Source organism: Notamacropus eugenii, chromosome 2, assembly GCF_028372415.1.
Source record: "Notamacropus eugenii isolate mMacEug1 chromosome 2, mMacEug1.pri_v2, whole genome shotgun sequence".
Lineage (NCBI taxonomy): Eukaryota > Metazoa > Chordata > Mammalia > Diprotodontia > Macropodidae > Notamacropus > Notamacropus eugenii.
Window position 1 is genome coordinate 121,186,838 of NC_092873.1, and position 23,555 is coordinate 121,210,392.

Here is a 23,555-nt window from a genome sequence, read left to right on the forward strand (position 1 = left end):
ACTGATTGGTGAAGTGGAAACCATGCAAAAATTAGGATAAAGCAACCTGCTGTCCTAGTATTTATGATCAATAGGGAAAGTAGTGGACATAGTCTGGCAGTGGCTTCCACGGAGTTCAGGAAAAGGTTAAGTGCTTTCTTCTAACCTGAAACTGTAAAAGTCAAATTGACTGAAGAGGGGCAGGAAGTTGTCGTGGGTGAAATTCTAAGAATGAAATCCTGAACAATCCAAATGAGAAAAAATGTCTACAACAAGATAATGACATGGAGAACTTTCTGATTAGATTATATTTGGAATTTCCTATTCAATTCAAGGAATATTTATTTAGCACCAGTATATATAAGATATCATACAATACGTTAACAATTAAAAGTCTGCAGACCAACTAAAGAGGAATTGAGAGATGCGAAAATGGGTATGTATAATTGTATAGTGATTATGTATAATCTACAGTCTACTATCAAAAAAAAAGAGTTAGGGAGGATCATCAGCATGAAATATATCAGATAATTGCTCAAGAAAACCAAAATAAAGCAAAAACTAGTTTTGTGATTTTTTTCATTGTAAGTAGTTCTTCTGCCATCAGATTGGCATATGCTCTGTACCTTTCAGTTTTAATAGGTTCACCGGGGAACTGAGAAGTTATGTTATTTGCTCATGATCACACAAATATTATGAAGCAACAGCAGTTATTTATCTACTATGGCACCTTTATTTGTGGGCTCTGGTACAAGAGGCACAATGACCATCTGTTTGTCATCTTTCAGTCTCACATCTCCACTGCAACATTTATAGTGCCTATCTGAAAACATATTAAGTATAAATGCATGGAATATATTATCAAGTAAATATGTTACCAGAAATGTGGTAGTGAGGTGGTGTAATGGGGGGTGAAATACAGATGCCAAAAAGACAGCCTATCTTCTATATTTGTACCTATATAATGTCAATGGTCCTTGAAGAAATTCTTCCCCTATTGGGCAGACAACTTGTTTATGATTTATGGAAGGACATTAACAAGAGGTGCAGGAGATGAATAGACATAGATAGTCTGTGATCTAAATAGCTGGAGCCACAGAAGCAATCATTTACCTTGATGAGATTATAAATCTACTGAAGTATGGAATTTTCTGTAAGGACACTCAGAAAATATATACATACATACATACATACATACATACATACATACATACATACATACATATATATATATATTCATTGACACAAAGGTTCTCATTTTGTTTTTGGTCTAATGATTAGCCATCAGCTCACTTCATGTGGAATGAGAATGAGGTACAGTGCACAAGAACCTAGTAGGAATTCTCCAAATCTGGGTCTTCTATTTAGGATTGAGAAGTTTGTCTGCATTTTGGCCACTGTAGGTAGCAAGAAGAACACTGCATATTTTAAGTTGTGGGTGAGATAAAAGTAATATTTTAATGAGGAAAGAAATTTAAAAGTCATAGTGAGTATAGGTTAGTTCAAAAGAGGCTCTTCTAGGAAAATTTGAAAACCTCCTTCCCTGCCCAAAACTCAAGAGAAAAGATCTTTAAAATATTGAAACATGAAGAGAGAAAAATGTATGCCAAAAGCATTGAGAATCCTCAGAAAAGAAAATATGAACTGGTGATGCAAAGGGGGAACTGTTCAGAAAGGCCTATTGAGTCACTCCACAGCAAAATATGAAATTATATGGAATAAGGAAAAAGAAAATCTTTCAGTGATGTTTTCAATAGTTATGGATTTTCAGAGTTTTTTCTAATTAATCCTTTAAATGTAGTCAAACCCTTAGGCATCTCCCTGCCATAATGGTTTCTGGAGTTTGAAGAAGCTTTTCCTGTGTCCTTTAATATGCCTGTAGACTTCATTACAAACAGAAGGCTGTGGGTTCTGTTTCACAATGGATATAGTAACCTGATGCAGTTTCTGAATAACTTATCATAGTGCTCCATATTGACCAAAAGAAGCTTTTTTTATTTTACTTAACTATAGGAAAAAATAATTAATTGCTTATAAGAGGCATTGGGACATAGTGACTGAAGAGTTGGTCTCAGAGCCTGGAATATCTGAATTCAGGTTCTGACTGACAGGTTATGGGATGCTGGGTAAATTACTTAACCTCCTGATATTCAAGGTCATTCTCTAAGACTATAAATTACGAGGGAAGAGGCCTCCTTGAACTGATGAATGGAATTGCCTCATCTGCAAATTTCTTAGACCACTGGCACCAGAGGTTGTGTCCCTAGCTCTACAAAAAAGCATATGTATACAATACTGGTTCTTGAGTTATGAAGGAAGATTCAGATGCATTAGTGGGAACTTTTGTTCAATTTTTTTCTAATAGTCTTCAAAAATTAAACCTAGGTCACATAGCCATGAGCAGAACAGTGTCTGTGGTTACTAATTCTTGATCTTCTTGCCTTCTTTCCCCATCTTTTTCTCAAGGTCTGATCTCAAGAACTCTTTAATAAACTAACTTATGATGATGAAATGCAAAGCATTCCTCCATCCATAGGGAAAAAAATGTGCGCCAGGTTTCCCTTCTCAAATATAAATTCTCTCAAAAAATAAATAACAACCAAAAGAAAAAAAGAGGTGTGTGTGTGTGTGTGTGTGTGTATGAGTATGTTTTCAGAAGTGAAGAAAACTTAAAAATTTTGTTGTGGGTTGATTATACTTTTACTAAGACTGTGACTTTAAGCAGCCTCACACAAAAGGGTTGATTTGAAGAAAAGAAAATTTGAAGGAACATGTATTTTTCATTACTAAAGTCATAGAGTTTGTGACTATTACCACAAACCACCTTTATGCCAAGGTCATGATGAATACTCTTCATTTTACTCTTCATAGTGTTTACCAAGCTTTTCCTATTTTCTTCTTGAGATTGCAAGCTTGGGGCAGAGACTTTCGTCTTTTGTTGTTGCGAATGTCCTCATTCTTTTGTAAGGCACTGCCATAGCTAAAATATTGAAAAAGAAGCAGTATAAATGCAAAGTCATGGTTACCTTTAAATAATTGGAATTTCTGTTGGTTTTAAGCCAAGGTGTGTTAGAATGGCCAAGTTGTTTTGCTATTAAGGGAGCTCATACTTGGACATAAAAAGATACCTTTTGGTTACTATTCTCTTCTCAAGGTATATTTTGTTAAAACTTTTGTAGTTTATTTAAGTGGTAGTTTGTTATTTGCCTGTTTTTCCTTTAAAAAATTATTTCCAAGGCATTTAAGACCGTCAAGTCTAACATTTGTTTCACAAACCTCTCCTACAGAGATTATGGAGTGCTGTTACTATAGCTTTAAGAGCCAAGCTGAATGTTACAGAAATGACAGTTTTAAATGTTGAGTTTTGGGATGTTATTGCATAATGGCATGAGAGAAACTGACTATAAGGTTTTCCTGTCCTGACTAGAGATAAAGTAGTGAAGACAGAGCAATGGAGAACGTAGGGGTCTTTTTTCTTTAGGAAACTTTTGTAACCTTTATCTTTTGAACAAGATTCATTCTTTCAGAAACTTTATTTTTTATTCTGAAAAAGTTGAATGGTATTGGATTATGTTTTCAGAAGTGAAGAAAAGTCATATGCAATTAATTACAGTGATTATTAGAGTTCTAAGTATAATCATGCTCAAAGCTAAAATACTGCAAATAGTTATTATGCTTTTGGGTTATTATTGAACACATTGCTAATAAATTGTATAACCAGTCATCTTAATATTGAATAAATCTGACTAGCTCAGGGGTTTTGCTAGAAAGTGAAATATTAACAGCTGCTTATCTAAGAAGAATTTTCTTCAGTTTATTAAGAAAAATTTATTTAACAAAACTGGAATGGGACTCTGATCCACTTATTAACTAAAGAGAGATATTGAAATTCTCTTAATTAGTGAGAGCGTATATAATCATACCTCAAGATTACCCTAGAGTTTTGGATGATAAGATTAAATATGAGAATGAGTCAAGTAATAGATTGAAAGGAAACTGGGAAATAAAGTTGATGACCCCAAGACTTCCACGGGTACATGGAACATGTCTTCCTTGACTTTGCTACATCATCAAGATGTAGGTGAAAGGCATAAAACTTCTTTAAATTAAAACAAAATATCAACTTTTATAGAAGAGATTAATCATAATTTGATTTTACCTTCCTCGAGACATTACTTTTTATTCCTCTTGTTTGTTGAAATCCAGAAGGCTCCATGAATTTGATCCCTTTGTTCCATTTGCCATAGACTTTGTAGATATCTTTTTTGTATATCTTCACTTTTTTGTCTCTTTTCCCAAACTGATGGGTATCTGGCTACTTGGTTGTAAGCAGGAAAGGAAAATATGCACACGTACGCACACACGCGCACACACACACACACACACATACACCCACAAATTCATTGCAGAACACTGACGGGTTAAATTTTTTGATTGATACAGCTGTGGATTTAAAAGAATACAACCTCAGGATAAAACAACAACTACTTTAAGATGATTCTTTAAAAACAAGCATAAAGCATTTTAGTCATTGCAGAGAATCTCGGTACCCAATTTGTTTGCTTTAGAGACACAGATTTTGTTACTTGTGCAATTTGTGATGGTTTACTCTCATGAACATCAAACATGAACATGTTATGCTCAGACTTTCAAAGTAATAAACAAATTCTATTTCATCTTGGGAAATGTTTTCCATTTCTTTTTAGACTCAGTGAAGTAGAAAAGTAGTCTTGTGATGGATAAGATCTGAGGAAAATCTGGGTTCAAGTAAAATCTCTGACATATACTATCTGTATTACCCTGCACGGGTGACAACCTGTCAGTTACTTGGACAACTCTAAGAGTTTCCTAATGGAGAAACTTCCTATACTAATGAAATTATAGGTACAATTCCACTCCTTGATCAATGAAATAAATGTTACTGTTTGGTGGAGAAAATGTCCTGTTCTAAGTGTCCAGTTTCAGCTATAACCATGGTTTGCTCCAAGTTGTCCAAACGGATAAGAGTGCTCATGAAACATTTGATAAAGACAAAAGACCGATAGACTGAGGACAAGTCTTTACCTCTTTCCCCACTTGCAGGCAAGAGGTTCTCTTCTTGATGTAGTAATAAAATATTCATATTTACCCAGTGCTTTGTAATTGAGAAAGCACTTTCCTCTCAATAAGTCCATGAGATAGATAGTGAAAAGCATTATTATTCCCATTTTACAAATAAAGAAAAAGAGGCTTAACACAATAAAAACATTCCCAATCATGGAACTAATAAACGCTGGAGCTGAAATTTAAACACGTCTTCTGACTCTAATTTCAATTTTCCCCCTACTAGAACATCCTGACTAGAAGTATTTATTTTCATAAATAATGGATCTATAATTTTTTTATTGTTCAGCACTTAATTAGGAACAAGACATGCAAGATTAACCTCATCCAGTTGGTTTTTTTTTTTTGACCCAGGGCTTTAGACAAATAGTAATATGACAAAACAAAACAGTACCTCTGATATCAGCAAAGTATTTGATAAAGCATCTCAGAACACCCTTGTGGCCAAGATAGAGATATATGGGTTGAATGATAGAGAGGATACTTGAAATTGTCATTTCAGTTGATTGGTTTGATAAAAGGATTGATTAAAGATTTGATTAAAGAAATTAATTAAAGAAACTGAGATTGTTTAGAAGGGATAAGGAAAGAGTTTGATAGGAAATGGTTTCTGTTTTCAAATACTTGGAGGGTTGTGACATGGATGAGGGACTGAACTTTTGCTTGATGATAGAAGATTGAACTATTATTAATGGAAAGAAATGGCAAAAAAGTAGATTTGGGTTAAATATAAGAAACAACTTTCTGTGGTATCTTCCTAAGAGATGTAACAATACAATGAATAAAGCACTGTATTAGTAATTAGAAGAGACTTGTGTTTGAATTTCCCTTTGCTTGAGACAGCTAGGTAGTACAGTGTAAAGAATCTTGGGCCTGGAGTCAAGAGGACCTGAGTTCAAATCTAGCCTCATATACTTTTTCTGTGAGACACCAAGTCAATCAAGTGACTTCTGTATAATCTCAGTTTCTTCAACTATAGAATGGCAATCATAATAGCTCCTATATTTATAAAGTACTCAGCACAGTGTCTAAGCACATGATAGATGTGTAGTAAATGCTTATTCCCTTGATTTTTGGAATTTTTAATTTTCCTTTAATTATTTGGGACTCAGGGCCCTTTCTCCTACAATCTTTGGTTAACTGAAAGTCTGCTCTAATATTAACCTCACCTGATCAAAACCTGTTCCATGGAATATAAAAATGTCCTTTAAAGCCTTAAGAATTCTTTAGATAAGAAGCCAGAGTAAGACTCTCAACTGTCCCTGACACCTTAGTGACATGTATATCCTTTTCCTTAGTCACCTAATTGCGGATCCTTTAAATGTAGTTTAATCAGTAACTTGATTTAATTTATCTATTGTTTGACAAAGTTTGTTTCTTTGGGGGATACATGGAATTGTTTAAGTTTGTTCAACTTTATGATGAGTGTAACAGAGAAGGAAAACACTGGTTGTTGTCAGATGATATAGACTGAGATCTTGCCTGCAACACTTCTTAGTTATGTGGCCTAGGACAAGTCACTCAGCTGTTCTGGGCTAGCTGGGTAGTTTCTTCATCTGTAAACTTAGAAATAGGATACTAGATAGAATGGAATAAGTTCTGAAGTCTCTTCTAGCTCTTGACTATGAACCTGTGATAATTTAATTGCTTCACATTTCATGAATTACATCTATTTTGTCCCAAATAAGAGTATTTGGAAAATAGAATTTTTTTTTTTGGCAGGGGGAATTATATCATTGCCTGATGATGAAGATTTATGGGAAAGAAGTTACCCAATGAAAAAGCTAAAGCAATGTGCCTATGAAGTACATGTGTGATTCTCTTTGGTTGCTTGGCTGTCACTAATGTGCCTATAATGCACATTTGTCCTCTCTAAGCCATCTTATTCTGGCTTGATATCTTTAATTGAGGAAGTCTAAGAGCTGAAGTGTTACTGTTACCTTACTCTTATAATTGTGATTTTCCTTATTTCTATTACCAATGGTGACAAAATCTGTAATTGAATTCTGAGTTAAATGATTTTTATAAGAAGCAGAAAGGGAATTAAATATTGTCTCATTCAGAACCAACCAATCAATTATAAGTATTTATTAGATATCTATTATGTTCCAGACTCTGGGGAGAAAGATAGGAGAGTTTTGTTTGGCTATAGTGGGATGCAAATACTGGAAAAAAGAGAGAGAGAAGCTTTAATTAATCAGTCATCAAGCATTTATTAAGTGGTATACTATGGGCTAGCCATTGTGTTAAGTGCTAGAGACAGAAAGAAACACAAAAAGACAGTCATTGAGCTGGGCCTTTAAAATAAACTAACCTTTTGTTTTTCAAGGTAACCATAGACAAGTAGCAAAAGGACAGCAGGGATAGATAGAAAATGGATTTTTTCCCTTTGCTTTTAAACCACAAGAAAGCAAATTACTTTAAAATGCTGGGATGAAACAAAGTGTATGAGATACAGCAATTGCAATAAGTGCTCAATGTGCCCCAAATGCCCTTCGGTATAGCAAGGGGCCCTGCTGTAGAAAGCCAACACCATGATTTTGTATGCTCAGTATCCTGAGTCTATTAGATCTAGCCTCTTCTATAAAATCAAAGCTATATTCTGTGAAATCTCTATTTCTCATCACAAACAGCCAGGTTAATTTATTCAGTCTGTAGAGCTTACTGCTAACTTTTTTTTTTTTGGCTATGAAAGAGGAAATTATCAGCTTCATGAGTTCAAAGTTTCCTGATCTCTTGCAGAAGATGATAGTATGGTTATCCAAAATAATTAATTCCTCCTCCATTTTAAAATTAAGCTTAAAAGTAAATCTGATTCTCACTGAAGTTAGCTTTTCTTTTGCCCTGTGAATTTTTGTAATTAAGAAGAAAATTCTCAAGTAAATGAGCAGCAGAGATAACAAACTCAATTTTCTTAGCATTCTATCAAAATCTACAAGTTATACATCTCACTGATGTAGAAATATTTCTGACATCTCGACTTCATTTAAAGAGTATGAATATGAAAGCAAATCTTATTCAAAATTCCAAAACATTGGGATAAAGCATGAAAAATTTTGTCAGCTACCCAGAAGCTTTATAGATGGCATGTCAACAGTGGACAAGTTTGTAATTGTGTAGATGGAAGATTGATGGAAGTTTTTACATTTCATTTATACATTTTGGAGTCCTACAGGCAAGGTGTATGTATTTGATCATTATCTTTAAGAAATGAATATCAGAGAAATCAAACATGAGAGAGTGGAAAGAGGACAGGTTGGGGAACAGAGCAGCAAATAGGAATTTTTCCCCTGAAGCAAGTCTTAAAAATTATTTGAGGCAAGTGACATGTAGAGTACCCTCAGGTGATGGGTAGGTGAGATGACACTTTGTAGTAAGCATGCAGGGAGACAGATACTCCAGGATACTAGCCTTAGGTTCCTCTTGCAAAGGTTGTAAGAGTGGAGGCATAGGAAGAAGCTCAGCCTTACTCACAATCTGACTAATTCTTATATTAACTAAATATTCTGCCTAAGTAAGTACTAAACTCTATGAAATTCTTCCACACCAGAAGAATTCACATGGTGTCATTCACCTCTAAATAATGTGCCCTAGAGCAAAGTCCTAGTTACTCTGCCCTAATTAGGAGGATTCAGGAGACTTGGGTTCTAGCTCTATCACTGATACTATTTGTGTGATCTTGGGAAAGCCATACATCATCTCTGGACCCTAGGTCCTTTATTTGCTTAAAAAAAAGAAAGTTGGTTTCTTATTATGTTGTATGTTAGCTTATTATTATGGCTTAGAGGGGCTAGTTAATTTCATTAATTCCTACTTTGGATGCATTTCAGCTGGAGCCAATACCTGATGGACTTGACTGAAGGGGTTGGGGAAGAAATTTATTGTCATTATCTAATTTGCACAGTAAATGATATTGCTACACTGTTCTTATCTCATGGTGGAGGTGTTCCTGAAAAAAACTATGCTCAGCTCACTCTAAAGACCCTTCCATGAACTAAAATTCTGTGCTTTGAAGTCAACAGCAAAAGGTTGATGATTTATCCTTGACTTGAATCCCATTATATCCTTTCACTTATAGAAAAGCCTGAGCTTGATGTGAAAAATTAAGAAATATCTAATAAAAATGATGCTGCTAAAAATGAAAAAAAAAATCACTTGGTAAAGAAGTTTAGTGATCCAGGAAGTTAAAAGAAAAACTTTTGTAGAAGATCAGCGTAATGTATTATGCCAATAAATTGCTTTACATTTTGCATTCTGTTTGCATGAAAAAAAACCCAATACAAATCATATAATTTTCAAGGTTGCGTTTACCTGCAATCTCTTGTCATTATGAGCAATGGTTTTCATTTTCAAACAAATTTCACTTTCACTTAAAGCCAAATATTTCTTATTACTGTGTCTTTCTCATAGTAGTAAAAGGAGAAAGTTGTAATGATCACATTATAATTCCTAAAGTTTCTGTAAATAGCTTGTGAATTCTATGTGACTTTAAGTTTTATATTCTATTACATTTGAAAACGGTCATCACGCTTTCAACACATGGCAGAGCAGAGAGTTGGTGTCAAGACAATATGAATTTAAACCCTGTCTCAAACATTTTCTAGCTTTGTTAACTTGCAAAAGTCACTTAACTTCTGCTTCAGTTTCGTTATCTGGAGAACTGAGGGGCTGATATTCAGTGATCTTTAATTCAGCTATGAATCTAAAATCTTAAGTACATGAATGAATGAATAAATGAACGAACTTTAAAAAAAATTTTTTAAGTGCTTACTATGCACAAAATACTGTTCTAATTGCTAGGGATACAAATAGAAAAACAGAGATAGTACCTATTTTTAAGGAGCTCACAATATAATGGGGAAGATAGCTTTGGGAGATTTCTGCTGCAAGTTAGATGGAATGGTCCCATGGTTCTTAAGATTCAACAGAAAAATATATGGCTGTGCATCTTTCTTAATGTCTTTTTCACTGATGAGAGCACATCTGTTTCTGATACTGAAGCATTTGATAGTGCCAAGTACTTTGATGTCAAGAGTTTTCTATCCTGGATTTTTAGTGTCTATGGTTGCTGAAGAGGTAGGGGCTTCAAAACTTTTCAGAAGCAGTTTCCAGATCTTTTCTCTACAGAGGTTGTTTCCCAGGCTAATGGCCACAAGGACTAATCTGGAAGTAGGACTGATTGGGGTGGGAGTAGGGAGGACACTTTGGCATTTCCAGACTTCTTGGCCTTACTTTCCTATGGGTAAATACTTCAAAGATGTGAAATTTCTTTGATGTAGGTATTCCCTCCTCCATTAGTGATTTTGATTTTTCTTCTTTTTAGTTGAGAATGTTTCACTGTGGCAAAAAAAAAAAAATAATCACTTAGTGATAAACCTTCTAGTGATGAGTCTTCCTCAATTTAACTAGGCTAGTCTTTTGACTTAGCCTTTAATCTCTCAGAATTGAAATCTGTGACTAGGTCTAGCTCAGGAAGGGATTGTTTCTGAATTTGGGCTCCTCTGGGATAACTGTTGAGAACTCAGGGATCCTACATGACTTAATGGAGCATTAGAATTGGTTTAGGAGGAAGTCTAGTTGTTTGCTTTGAATGTATCTTTTCTCTGGTAAAGGTACCTATGGTTGAACATGAAGGGTGGCAAAGACATTTTAATAAAGAATAGATGATAGAGTGGTTTGGAGGGATTATGAGTCATTAATCTAAAGCTGGAAGAAAATTCAGAGACCATTTAGTCCACCATCTCCATTTTACAGATGAGGGGAGACCAAAGCACTGAGAGGTTAAATGATTTATCAAAGTGTCAGAGGCAAAAGTCAAACTGAGATCTTTCCGATTCCAACATAGTACTCTACCTTCTGTGTCACCTAACTTCCTAGGGTCAACGATAAAAGCTTTTGTACATCCAAAAAATAGACAAACAGCAAACCCCTGGGATGTTTGAAATGGAAGATTTTTCTCTACAAAGGTTTTCTCCTTAGGTCCTTATGGTTTGGACTAAATATTTCCTCCAAGCTTGAGTTAGTTAGGTAGGATTTACTTTTGGTTGAAGGAAATTCTATTTTGATCTGAAGCTAACCAATCCCCTATCTATTAATTAATCAATTAATTATCAATTATTTATTAATATTGTAACATACCTTGGAATAATGTTTAATAATGATAGCTAACAATTATATAGTGTTTTATATTTTGCAAAAATCTTTACTCACATTTCACCTGATAATATTACAAAGAGGCAGTAGACTATACTACATAGAGAGAAAGACTGGAAACCAGGAAAACAAAGGTTTAAGTTCTATTTCTGAAAAATGTTGGCTAAGTGACCCTGGGAAAGTCACAGAACCTCTCAAGGAAGAAAGGAAGAAATATTTATTAAACATTTACTCTCTGCCAGGCATTATATTAAGATTTGATTCTCAAAACAACCCAGGGGGTAGGCCCTATTATTATTTTCATTTTATAATCGAGGACACTGAGGCAGGCAGAGGTTAAAGGCACTTGCCTGGAGTCATACAAATAAGAAGTATCCGATACTGGATCTGAACTCAGGTCTTCCTGAATCCAGGAGCAGTATCTTATTTACTGTTCTTGCTAGCTGCCAGGACACTAGGCAACTCAAAATTTTTCTTAAGTTACAGAGACAGTGGGGGCCTGCATTATTAGAGAGTTTTCTCATCTGGAAGTTTACTATTCCAGTGAAAATCACAGATTCAGTTCTTATTCCTATTAAGCACCTACTAAACAAACAAGCTAGCAAAAATAAACTTTCCCTGCCCTAAGGAAGCTTATATTCTATAAGACTTCTAGAAGGAAAACTTCACTATTCTTACACTAGTTCTCCTGTCTCAGTCTGATCCAAGATGCACAGAGAGGTTTGGGATTTCTTTCATATTGCTAAGTGGTGAAATCTGGGGATAATTAGAAATCTAATTATTGATATTTGACCATCTGTGACTAGGAATCTTACATAATAAGATGTAGAATGGAGATCTAAAGAGAGATCTAGAAATCTTGAAAGAAAGAAATCTCAAAAATCTAGCAAGAAGGAAAGATGGAAAGAAGATGTACATATATATATATATATATATACATATACTTACATGTAAAATGCTCATCTCCAAACTTTTGAAAAATTATTTTTTATTTTTAGTTTGTGCATTCATTCATTTATTCTTTTTTTTGTTTGTTTTGCTGTGCAAAGAGCCCTTCCAAACAAAATCCTTGGGTTTGTCAGCTGCTGAGTCAGATTATTCCTTTACTTTTGATACTCTCTATGGCTGTAGACAGATAATTCAGAGTGGTATAATACTTGGGACCAAATAATACTAACATCTGGAAACACTTGTCTCATGGGAAAATGTTGGCAACTAGGTGGTGTGGTGGATAGAGTGCTTGACTTAGATTTAGGAAGATCTGACTTCAAGTCTCAGATACTTACTCTTGCAAGTGACCCTGGACAAATAATTTATCCTCTGCCTATGTCAGTGTCTTCAACTGTAAAATGGACTTTTATGATATTCAAATGAGATGATACTTGTAAAAAAGTTAGTGCAGTGCCTGGCACATCGTTGACTCTCAATAAATACTTACTTTCTTCTTTTCCCTCTTTTTCCCTTGTACTTCCCTCCCTCCAACACCCCCAACCCCAATAATAATTATTATGGAAGCCTGGTTTGTGTAAGATCTTTTCCCCCTTCTTTTTTTGGTATTAGTAGTTTCTAAAATGTCTTATCAAACATTTGGACTTTATTCCATTTATTTTTCACTTATTCACTAATAACATTTTGTATGCCTTTCTTCCTTTTAGGACTCTGCTTCTCTTCATGATGCTGGTCCTCTCCATCCTCTCTATAAGACTAAACCATTTCTTCCTGCTAAATCACTGTTGCATCCACAGAACCTCTTATATACTGACTGCCTTGCCCCTGGACCTTTCAGTCATTTGTCCTCTATCTCTCTGGGTGATGGACATGTGAATTCCCCTACTTCATTCAGTCACAACAGATTATATAATAAGGTGAGAATTCTCTACTGAAATAGCCTGTTTTAGAAATATTCTTGGTGTTATATTTCCAGGTACCTAAAATTTAAATGGAAAGCAGTGTGGTATAGTAAACAGATGTCCAGTTTTGGAGTTAGGAAGATGTAGGCTAAAATTCCATACTCTGATACATGCTGGTTAACCCTGACAACTCTCTAAGATTATAAGTTAAAGGAGAGTGAATGAAGGTTACATATCAGGAGTTCTATATACTACTAAAATTTCAAGTCTAGATCACCTCCCCAAATCCAATCCCCAAACAGAAAACCTTCAAAGTGGTAGAAAAGGACATATTAAGAATATTCAAATTCATTAAGAACTTTTTAAAGCATATTTTAGATCAATATTTTTTTTTGTATTTTTTTCCAATTGACAAACATTTATTTTCTCTCACTCCTTCTCCACTCCCCCTTAAAACAATACCCTTGTAACAAATATGCAGTGTTAAACAAAACAATCCCCACATTGGTCATGTTCAAAAACAATTGTCTTATTCTGTGTCTTCTATCATTCTCTGTTAGGAGGTGGGCAACATGTATCACCATTACTTCTCTAAAATCATTGATGTTCATTGCATTGATCAGAGTTCTGAAGTCTTTCAAAATCATTTGCATTTATAATACTGTTACTGTACAAATATTCTCCCATTAGTTCTTCTCAGTTCACTCTGCCTTAACAAGTCTTCCAAGGTTCCTTGGAAATTCTTTCCCAATTTCTTATGGCTCAATATTATTCCACTATATTCATACACCCGTTACTCAATGGGTGGGTTCCTTCTTAATTTCTAGTTCTTTGGCACTACATATAAAACTGCTATAAATATTTTTGTTCTTTCATTGATTTCTTTTGGATATAAGTCTAATGGTAGATATTTGAAATGAAATATTTATTTTAAAGCCTTTTATAAGGTACAAAATTAGTTCACATTATCTCCCTCCCAAGAAACAATTTAAAACATGCAATACTGGAAAATTCAACTATCTTTAATACTTACTAAATTATCTTTAAAAGCTTCTTTAAATGATAATGTATTGACAAAGCATTACTTGCAATTTCAGTTGATGGCCATATTAAACAATAAAACTTAAAAAATCCCCACCTCATGTCGAAGATAAATTAACATCAATTTTTCTCCTTATGTGCATATATTTCTTGCCATTAACAGTGACATCATTTTGAAAATGAGTAAGTCACTTAGTACTTAACAAGAAAAACATAATGGAGGCAAGTAAAATCGATGCAGAATCATTTGTATTAAGTTTTGAAAAGAAGCCAGAAATGACTTATTCCTTTAGTATTATCCCCATTCCTATGACACTCCCTGGGGCTTTATGCATATCTTATCCCAATTTTTGGTAAAATGGAAAAAATGCCAGATTCAGAGTCTGAGTACTAGGTTAAAAATTTTGCTCTGCCACTTTCTAGTTGTGGAATCTTAGCAAAGTAATTTGACTTCTCTGAACCTCAGTTTCCTCAATTATAAAATGAATTATTTGGGCCAAATGAACTCCAAGGCCCCATTCATTAATAAATCTATTCTACTTAATGGGATGCCTTGGGAAAGAGTCACTTGGTCACTGTGGATGATTCATGTCATTATCCATAACAGGAGTACTACGTTTGATGCAGTGGATGTATTCCTCCAAAGTTGTATGTGCCTCTAATTTTAGAAAACTCAGCCATATGTCATTACAGACGTGCTTATATAGGAAATGTATGAGTTTTTGTAAAATCATTTTGTAAAATAACACAATTAATCATTTATTTATCCTGATGCTTTTACATCAGCTAAGGGCCCTGTCCCTTTGAGGAAAATGAAAGTTTGACCATAGTAGTATGGCAGAAGACATTGAATCAATAAGTAAAAGTATAACTAATTATCTCTTAAGCAAACAGAATGCCCTTGTAATTAAAACAGTCCATAAGCTTTGCCTATATCATCAAAAGCACCAAAAGTGTGAAATAGAAACAGGGGCCTCTAAATTGTATATGAGAATCCTTGTTAGAAAACCACAAATTGACATTATCTGTATTTTCTTGTATTTTCCTTTATTTTGTTAAATATTTGCCAATTACATTTTAATCTAGTTCAGACTGCATGAGGATGTTGTGAATAGCATGTAGGACACCTTTGTTCTAAAACTTATGCATGACCACGAAGAAATGATAGATTTGAAAAACACTGTAACCATCACAGCTGGATTGTCACTTCAAATGAAAGAAGGAGCTTTTAAAGGACTCTTTATTACAAGAATCAGGTGCAAAACCAGAATAGATGGATTGCATTTCAAGAGCCTTGGCTGTTGCTGTGGCTTGGTCCCAAGTCTTTCTGTGAAAGCATAATTTTTAAAAATTAATAAAAAGTCTTTGAAATTCAGATTTGACAATTCCCCAGTCATTATTAAGTCCGTTTAATTATTAATACTTTTTATTAATGCTAACTTCTCTTGATTCCCATTTCTATATTTTGGAAATTGTGACACTTTTATAATAATAACTTACATTTGTGAATGTTTTAAGGTTTGCTGAATATTTTCCTCAGAATAATCCCATGAAGCAGATGGTTTAGGTATCATTATTCTCAGTTGGCAAAACATGAAAAGAGGGGTTCTAAGATGTTGAGTGGTTTACCCATGATCACATTCATGATCTAGTACATGTCTAAGACTGAATTTGAGCTTGGGTCTTCTAGATTCCCTATCAAAACATGTTAGCCTTTTCACAGTATAACTGATCATAACTTTTTGTAAATTTTGATTACACGTTCCTTTGATTTTTAAGTAGTGTTGTCAGGAACTGCTTAGAGGAGACTGTCAACACGTTGCTCATATGCTAATTATTTTTCTAGGCTGTACTAAATCATCAGATGTGAGTTATCTGTGTGTTGGAGGCTTGAGTATCATCAGAAATGGTTTAGTGTTTCTTTTGCTTTTTAGTATCTGGTGCTTACTGATGCTGAATAGGAAATTATTCCCATACTTAATAAAGTATGATCAAGGTCAGTTCACTCCTTGCTGAGAAGGAAAATATCATAACTAAAGACCTTAGCATTTCACCTTTATGATCTGTATTTGATTATATTTCTTTATTTCCAGAAAGGTAGAAATGTCTCCTTTTGGTTAAACACTACTTATATTCTGTTTTGTCTTCATATGTATTAACTACTCCTGGCTATAAGAATTAGGGCATATGTGTAAATACAGCCTTCTTGAGGGTAAACCAATTTTGAGTGAAATTAGTCTCTTTTCACTTTAGACTTTACTTCAGGAGTCTCCCCCTAATGCCCCAAACTCTCTTCCTCCTTTGTCTTTTTTTATACCTGACAAATCCTTACCCCTTGGTTATTTCATTGTCTTTCTCAATATTCCTTAGTGCATTGCTAGAGAAAGGATTGTAACTCTGCTTATTTGGTTCACTATAAACACATGTAATCTAACTTTAAGTAGACCCTCAAGTACTTTTCATCAACCATTATGATTCATCTCTTGTTAGTTCCTTGGTGTAATTCGCCCAGTGGCTCTTCCTCAAAACCTTCTATCAGCCTGAGCAGAGCACCTTACCCCCTATTTTACTAAGGATATAGACCCCCTCACCTTTTCTCTGTCACTTAAAAATAAAGCAAACGTCTGTCCTCTATACTTCTCAAATTTCTATGCAGTCTGACAAAAAGGGAATAGTCTTATTTTTGAGCTCCTATGTGGTATGCTGGTTATCATGGTAGAAAAATAAGAAGAAAATAGTAGGAATGTTCTAGCCAAAGGGCTTTTGAAAGATCATGGCCTCATAATGAGTTGTGGATCGAAAGAAAGGAAGAAAGGGGTCTGGTCACTCCTGGTTAGGTGCAAAAACACTTAAGAGTCTCCATGCCAATGGAAAGGCAAATTGAGGTAGCTCTGTATGAGCTAAAACTCTAACACCTGCCCAGTAATGAATGACTTCAGTCAACCCCAAACCTCACATCATTAACCTTCTATCAGACCTTTTTATGATCTCCAGTATTTATTCAGTTTTTTATGCACATGCGACTTCTAGCCTTTGTCCATTTCTGCTTTATGCCTTGTCTTGCCTTGGTATTTCATTCTATTGGAATTGTACTATCCCTATCTATTTAGGGACCTCTCATTTCTGTAAGTGGGAGAGTTCAGTCAACACCAGGACAATACTCACTTTCAGTCCTTGAAGAGATAACTTTAATCTCCCATTAGTGGGTTGGAAGAAATGATTTAGCTTGTTTCTTCCAAGTTCATTCCTTACTACACCCATTTTGACCTTGTTCCTGCTATAATCAGCTTTCCTTCTAGCATGTTTAGTTTCTCCTTACCCAATAAAGCAGGTGTCTCTTAGTCTGTTTTGTGTTCATTGGGAGACCCATGAAAACTATGGATCCTTTCTCATAATAATGTAGATTCCCTTCTCATAATGATGTTTTTAAATTCTTCAAATAAAAATACATAAAATTGCAAAGGAAATCAACTAAATTGAAATGTAGTTTATCCATCTAACTATTATCTACCTACCTACCTACCTATCTATCTATCTATCTATCTATCTATCTATCTATCTATCTATCTATCTATCTAACTATCTATCCATCCATGTATCTATCTATCTATCTATCCATGTATCTTTCTATCTATCTATCTATCTATCTATCTATCTATCTATCTATCTATCTATCTATCTATCTATCATCTATCTTTCTAGCTATCATCTATCTTTGTATCTAAAAGTACAGAGACCTGGTTGAAAAACCCTATCTAGAGCCTTTTCTTTGAAAAGATCACATATAGGCCTTTCCTGTAGTGATTAAAAAACAAAACAAAACCAAAAAACCTCTTCATCTGACTTTGATGTCCCCTCTAGCCACTGCATTTTCTTTCCTTCCTTTACCTTTAACACTTTTAAAATGAATCCATTTTAATTGGACAAACATTTATTGAATATCTAGTAAGTGCCAGGCTTTGTGCCAGGTACTGACATTAATGTTCTATACCCACAGCCCCCATTTACTCAGTACCCATTTGCTCTATTGCCCCCTGAAATCTGGCTTTTACTTCATCTACTCACTGAAACTGAACTCTCAAAATCATTGAGTTTATAGCTATCACATCCTGTTTTATTGTCAGTACCTATTATTGTCCTTTCTATAGAATTTTAAGTTGTTTTATATAGGTTATCTTACTTAAATGCTTGTTGAAATAAATTTAGAACTAAAGCCTGACATCAAGAAACCTCTACATTGTATTACTGAAAATGGAGTCTCAAAGAGACTAAGAGGCTAGCTCAAGGTCATTCTGAGTCACTTGTTCTCAAGATCAGCTCTTTTGACTCCAAGTCTAGTTTTCTTTTCAAAATGTAAAGGCATTTTCCATATTTTTTACTTTTTGATCCCAATGCTGCTACCTTCAAGAGTGATGGAACTCAATTGCTAGAGTTGATGTAAAGTTTGAGACCCAGGACTTTTATTTTTTGAGGGCTCAATTCTTTTAGAAAGATTATTATTTATATGTACTCTATGAAAGACTCTCACATGAGACCCAACCTACTTTCTGGGCCCTTAGGTAAGAAAAAAACAGCAGCTACATGGTATATAGAACACATGAATTGTCAATGTAGCTCTTTCCATATCTATCATCTCTATTTCCTTTGTTCTACTTCTTCCATATCTCCCAAAGTCCTTATCCTCATTAAGTATGCCTTACTACCTCCCATCCTGCTAAAGTTAGTCAGTATCTTGACTACTGACTCTTAGCATTCTAATATTACAGAGAATTACTTCTCCTCCTCCTCTTCCTCTTCCTCCTTTAACTACTTCTGCTACTACTACTACCAGGTCTACAACCAGGAAGACCTGACACTTAATAACTGTGTGGCTAAGGCCAAGTCACTTCTCTGCTTCAACTTCTTCATCTTTAAGTATTACAAATATAAAGAAATATAACAGTATATCAATAAAATCAGAAATATAATAATAGCACCCACCTCACAGAGTTGTTGTGAGGATCTAACGAGATAATCTTTGTATCTTTATAAAGTATTGACCACTGCCTGGCACATAGTTATCGCTACATAAATATTAGCTACTGTTAGTACTACCACCACTACTAATAATCATTCTTTCCTTTCCCTTCTTTTACTATGGCTACTTATTTGACAGGTTCAAAAGGATTTTTTTACCTCAACTCTATCTCTGTCTGTCTCTCTCTATCTCTGTCTCTTTCTCTCTTTGTCTCTGTGTGTTTGTATGACTCTCTCTCTCTTTTTCTCTCTCTGCCTATCTTTATCCCTATGTCCCTCTCTCCTTTCTTCTTCTCTCTTTGTCTGTTTGTCTGTCTCTTTTTCCTTGTGTGTCTGTATGCCTATCTGTCTTTCTGTATCTATCTCCCTCTCTCCTTTCCTCTTCTCTCTCTGCCACTGTCTCTGTCACTCTCTCTCTCCATTCTATATCTTTGTAATAGTTCAGAAGATACAGAATTTGCTATCTGGATGGTTCAGAGTAGATGAAGAACAAAGACAACTCATTGTTACTGACCTGCTGGATTAGATAGTTTTTTTTAAAATTACCGGGTAGGGTGTTTTCTCAGCAAAGAAGGAGCTTAGGTGCTTTTTACCTCTATAAAGAGAGGGCTATTGGCAGAACAGAGGGGAAATGTTCCAAGTCCCAGTTTTTAGATTCACATGGTCAGCCACTGGACACCAAGGACATGCTGTATTTTCAGTTTTAATTTTATAAAAAAGTAGGGTTATCATAGGGACTTGGTTTGTGGCCAATGATTTAGAATTTTTTTTCCAGTCTCTCTGACAAATGCTCCTTCTCCTATTTAAGTATAAAGCACCATGCTAGCACCTAGGAACAAAAAGAGGATTGCTGGGAGTTTACAATCTATAAGGGCAAATTAGACCTGTACATAGATCAATGAAATACAAAGAAAGAGGATTGATAAGTACATAAGAGAGATACCATCCAAATACTTTGGGAGCCCATAGGGAGGAGAGTGTGATGCTGATTTCTCTTTTCAAATTTCTCTTTGTCTACTGTAACCAATTCTTTTTATCCTTACATTGTTTTCATAGGCACTAAATCCTATTGCATATATCATATATAGTAATTATTCTTGGCACCTATCAATTTTACTCATTTAAGCATTTGCCTTCTTTGCTTTTGGGACAGCACTGGAACTCCTGCAGAGTATCCCTTCTACTTCTGCTTTTCATTCTTCCTGTGAATTCTCCTGCTGTGATCATTCTACACTCCCTCTTCTTATTCCTGGGGATGTCACAGCTCCTTCTAAAGGACCTAGATATTTTGGAGACAGAATGTTGTAGTGGAGAAAATCTCAGCCTTTTCTCAGTTATTAGAGCCAAGATTTTCACTAATGACATATTCTACAATATTGCTAAGATTTGAAGTGATAGTTCAAAATTTACAGACTAAACTCCTTCCCCCCTTTGAAAATCAGGACATTTGCCTTTCTTCAAACCTGCAGTATTTTCCCCATTCTACCCAACCTTTTACAGATCAGGGACAATGAATCAGTTATCACATCAAGCAGTTCTCTCAATAATAGTTGAAATGATTACAACACACATTTATATAGTGCATTGAGATTTCCAAAGTGCTTTAAATAAGTTATTTAAATTTAATCATTGAAGGTGAGAGCAATACTATAAATATTATCATCTGTATTTTTCAGATGAGGAAACAGGTTGAAAAAAGATTAAATGACTTATTAAGCATCACTCACACTAGAGTCACAGCTAGTAAATGTCTGATGCAGCCTTCAGATTTAGGTCTTCCTACTTCCAAGTACATCACATTGCCTCTGAAAGGCATTAGCTCATCTGGGCCAGGCCATTTGAATTTATCAAGGGCAACTGAGTGCTCTGTTATTATAGCCTTAGGTATATTGGGTGGCAACCTCTTTTTCACATTTTTTACTGTTCTTTCCAATCCAAAGAACTTTCTTTTTGGCAAAGTGAATAGAATAGAAATGAATGGAAAATCTCTGCCTTTTTCAAGTTGCTAGTTATCACCATCCCAGTTCCACTCTGAACAGTGATCTTTTCCTCAATCTTTTCCTCCCCCTTTGGCTCCAAAACCATTTTCCCCCACCATTCTTAGCTGTTCTTCTTAGTCTTGATTCATTAGAAACTTTAGCATTCTTGGCATTCTTTTAAGACATTATTTTGTATTTATTCTGTTACCTACTCTTGTTTCCATTGAATTGTACACCTTTTTTTTTTTTTTAACATTTAAGTTGATTGATGAATTTTGTGTGCATTCTCATCAGTCGCTTTAGGGACAAATTTAATTTTTAATCATCATTTATTTTCTTATTAGACCATTAGATTTTCATATTTGGAGGTTTTTTAACCTTTCTTTGCTGACCTCCCTTCTAGAATTTGTCCATGTAATTCTCCCTATCTCTTTTCTGAACATTTTGAGATCTCTTCTCTCCAAAATCTAGGATGCATGCCAGACTGTGCCTAGCTCTCCTTTCCTCCATCATAAATTTTAAAGTGGATCTTTTACTTCCTTTAGATTCCCAAAGGTAACTGTTCTTGATGTCACTCTGATTAGAAATATCAAGAAAGCCATAAAACGTATATTCTTGCCAAAGTTGTTTTATTTCATCATGAGTGATGTTCAACGAAAGGTCAAAATGGAAGAAAGTTTCTTTAAGAATGATAAAGTCCTCTAACTGCTCTTGCTTGTGGGTAACATAGTGGTCAAATACTTGTATTGTATACTGGAATTTTGCATTGTATATCAGAAGAGAGGCTGAAAAATGCCTATCGTTTAAGGTTGTTTTTGTTGTCTAAACAATGCAGTTGAATGTTCATCCAATACAACTGGTCTAAAGGTATATAAACCTTGAACACATGGCAAATGGCCATGAGAGGGGATGGAGAAAAGGGAATGGGGGAAGAGAATAAGCATTTGTGGTGGCACAATGTATTGCCTTTGGGGAGTTGTGGTGGGATTTTAATGACCTCAAATGTCCTTTCTTGTTACTGTTTCCCTAATGACACCTAAGTGATACCAGTTCATGAGATCACCCTTCTTGGACCATGTACATTTTCTCTGAAACTGGTTCTATTACCAATGTAATTGTTCTCTATCATTTCTTAGAATCCCTAAATTCTATTTCTATCCACCAGATCACTAAAAAGCTTCACAAAATTGTCCAACTTTCTTTTTTCCAAACACAAACTCATGAAAATCAATGAAGAAAAATCTAGAAAGAAAAAAAACAGTGTAGGAATATGCCATAATTAAAATATGATATTATCCGACAATCATTGGAATCATTTAAATTTAAACCTTGGGCAATGGATTGACTAGGAACAAAGATAAATTGAAAGGGAGTTTTTTTTTTATTATGAAAGTCATAAAGTTTGTGCCTTACACCAAACCATCTGTCAAGGTCATGATTAATACTTTCCATTTCACTCTTAATAATGTTTACTAAGATGTTTGGGGTCTGTTTTCTACCTTTAGATTTTTGAATTTTTGAGTCAAGTACTTGGTCATTGTTTCTCTTGTTAATTTTCCTCTTCCTTCTGTAAAGTATGTCATAGCTACAGTGTTGATAAAGAATTATATGACTGTGTGACACTGTTCCCCTTTACATTGCTACAATCTGCACTCATTACAAACTATGGTATGTGTGCCACAATGGCAAGATTGCTATCTTATGTAGAGAGGTCAGATTTGGTCATGGAGAACATCTTGCTCTTTTGCTTTCTATTCAGTTCTCAAGTTTCATTTCCTTAAAAATTTAGAAAACTTTAATAATTCCTCTAAGGTATACTTTCTTATTTTCTTTGATTTTTCTCCTTTTTTATGGTGGAGAAGACATTTCAAGAATTTCTGATGTCAGTGCCAGAGAAATTAAAATGCAAAGAAGAACAGAGCTCATAGGATCAGAGATTTAGAGCTGTAAGAAACCCCAGAAGGCCATGGAGTCTAAGCAGAGGTTGTCTGAGGTTCTTTTAGCAGTCAATCAGTCAATCAACGTTTAATTAGAGCCTCCTATATGCCAGGGACTGTGCTAAGCATTGGGGATACAATGAAACACAAAAGACAATCCCTGTCCTGTGGGAGCTCACAAGTTTACAGTTCAATAGAGATACATTGATATGGAGCTTGTATGGAATCTATACTCAGTGTATAAAAAAGGATTAAAACCATCTAAGGTTCAAGAATAAAGTATTAATGTCCTATAAAGAGTAAGGGTAACTAAAGGGTTCATCTATTGTACTAGATATAAATAGAATAAGCCTTTAACAGCATTGGATCTAGACAAAAATTTGACCACAAAGGATTTTCATATTAATCACTCAACATGAAACAAAATCAGTAATGACGCATTGCTCTTCATCTTTCTAGGACTAAAGCAGCTATTCTTAATTTGAGGTCAATCAGCC

At 34.7% G+C, this 23,555-nt stretch overlaps 1 protein-coding gene across 8 annotated transcripts in view; it reads left to right on the forward strand.

The window, feature by feature from the left end:
• The window catches only part of MLIP (muscular LMNA interacting protein), a 384,978-nt gene that overhangs the window by 300,193 nt on the left and 61,230 nt on the right, over nt 1-23,555 (forward strand). For 6 of the 8 annotated variants that reach the window (XM_072642491.1, XM_072642487.1, XM_072642489.1 and 3 more), the window contains one exon: nt 12,891-13,100. The exons of the other annotated variants lie outside the window; for them this stretch is intronic. In XM_072642491.1, coding sequence (XP_072498592.1) covers nt 12,891-13,100 — 210 coding nt within the window. The remainder of the gene's footprint in view (nt 1-12,890; nt 13,101-23,555) is intronic. 8 annotated transcript variants of the gene reach the window in all.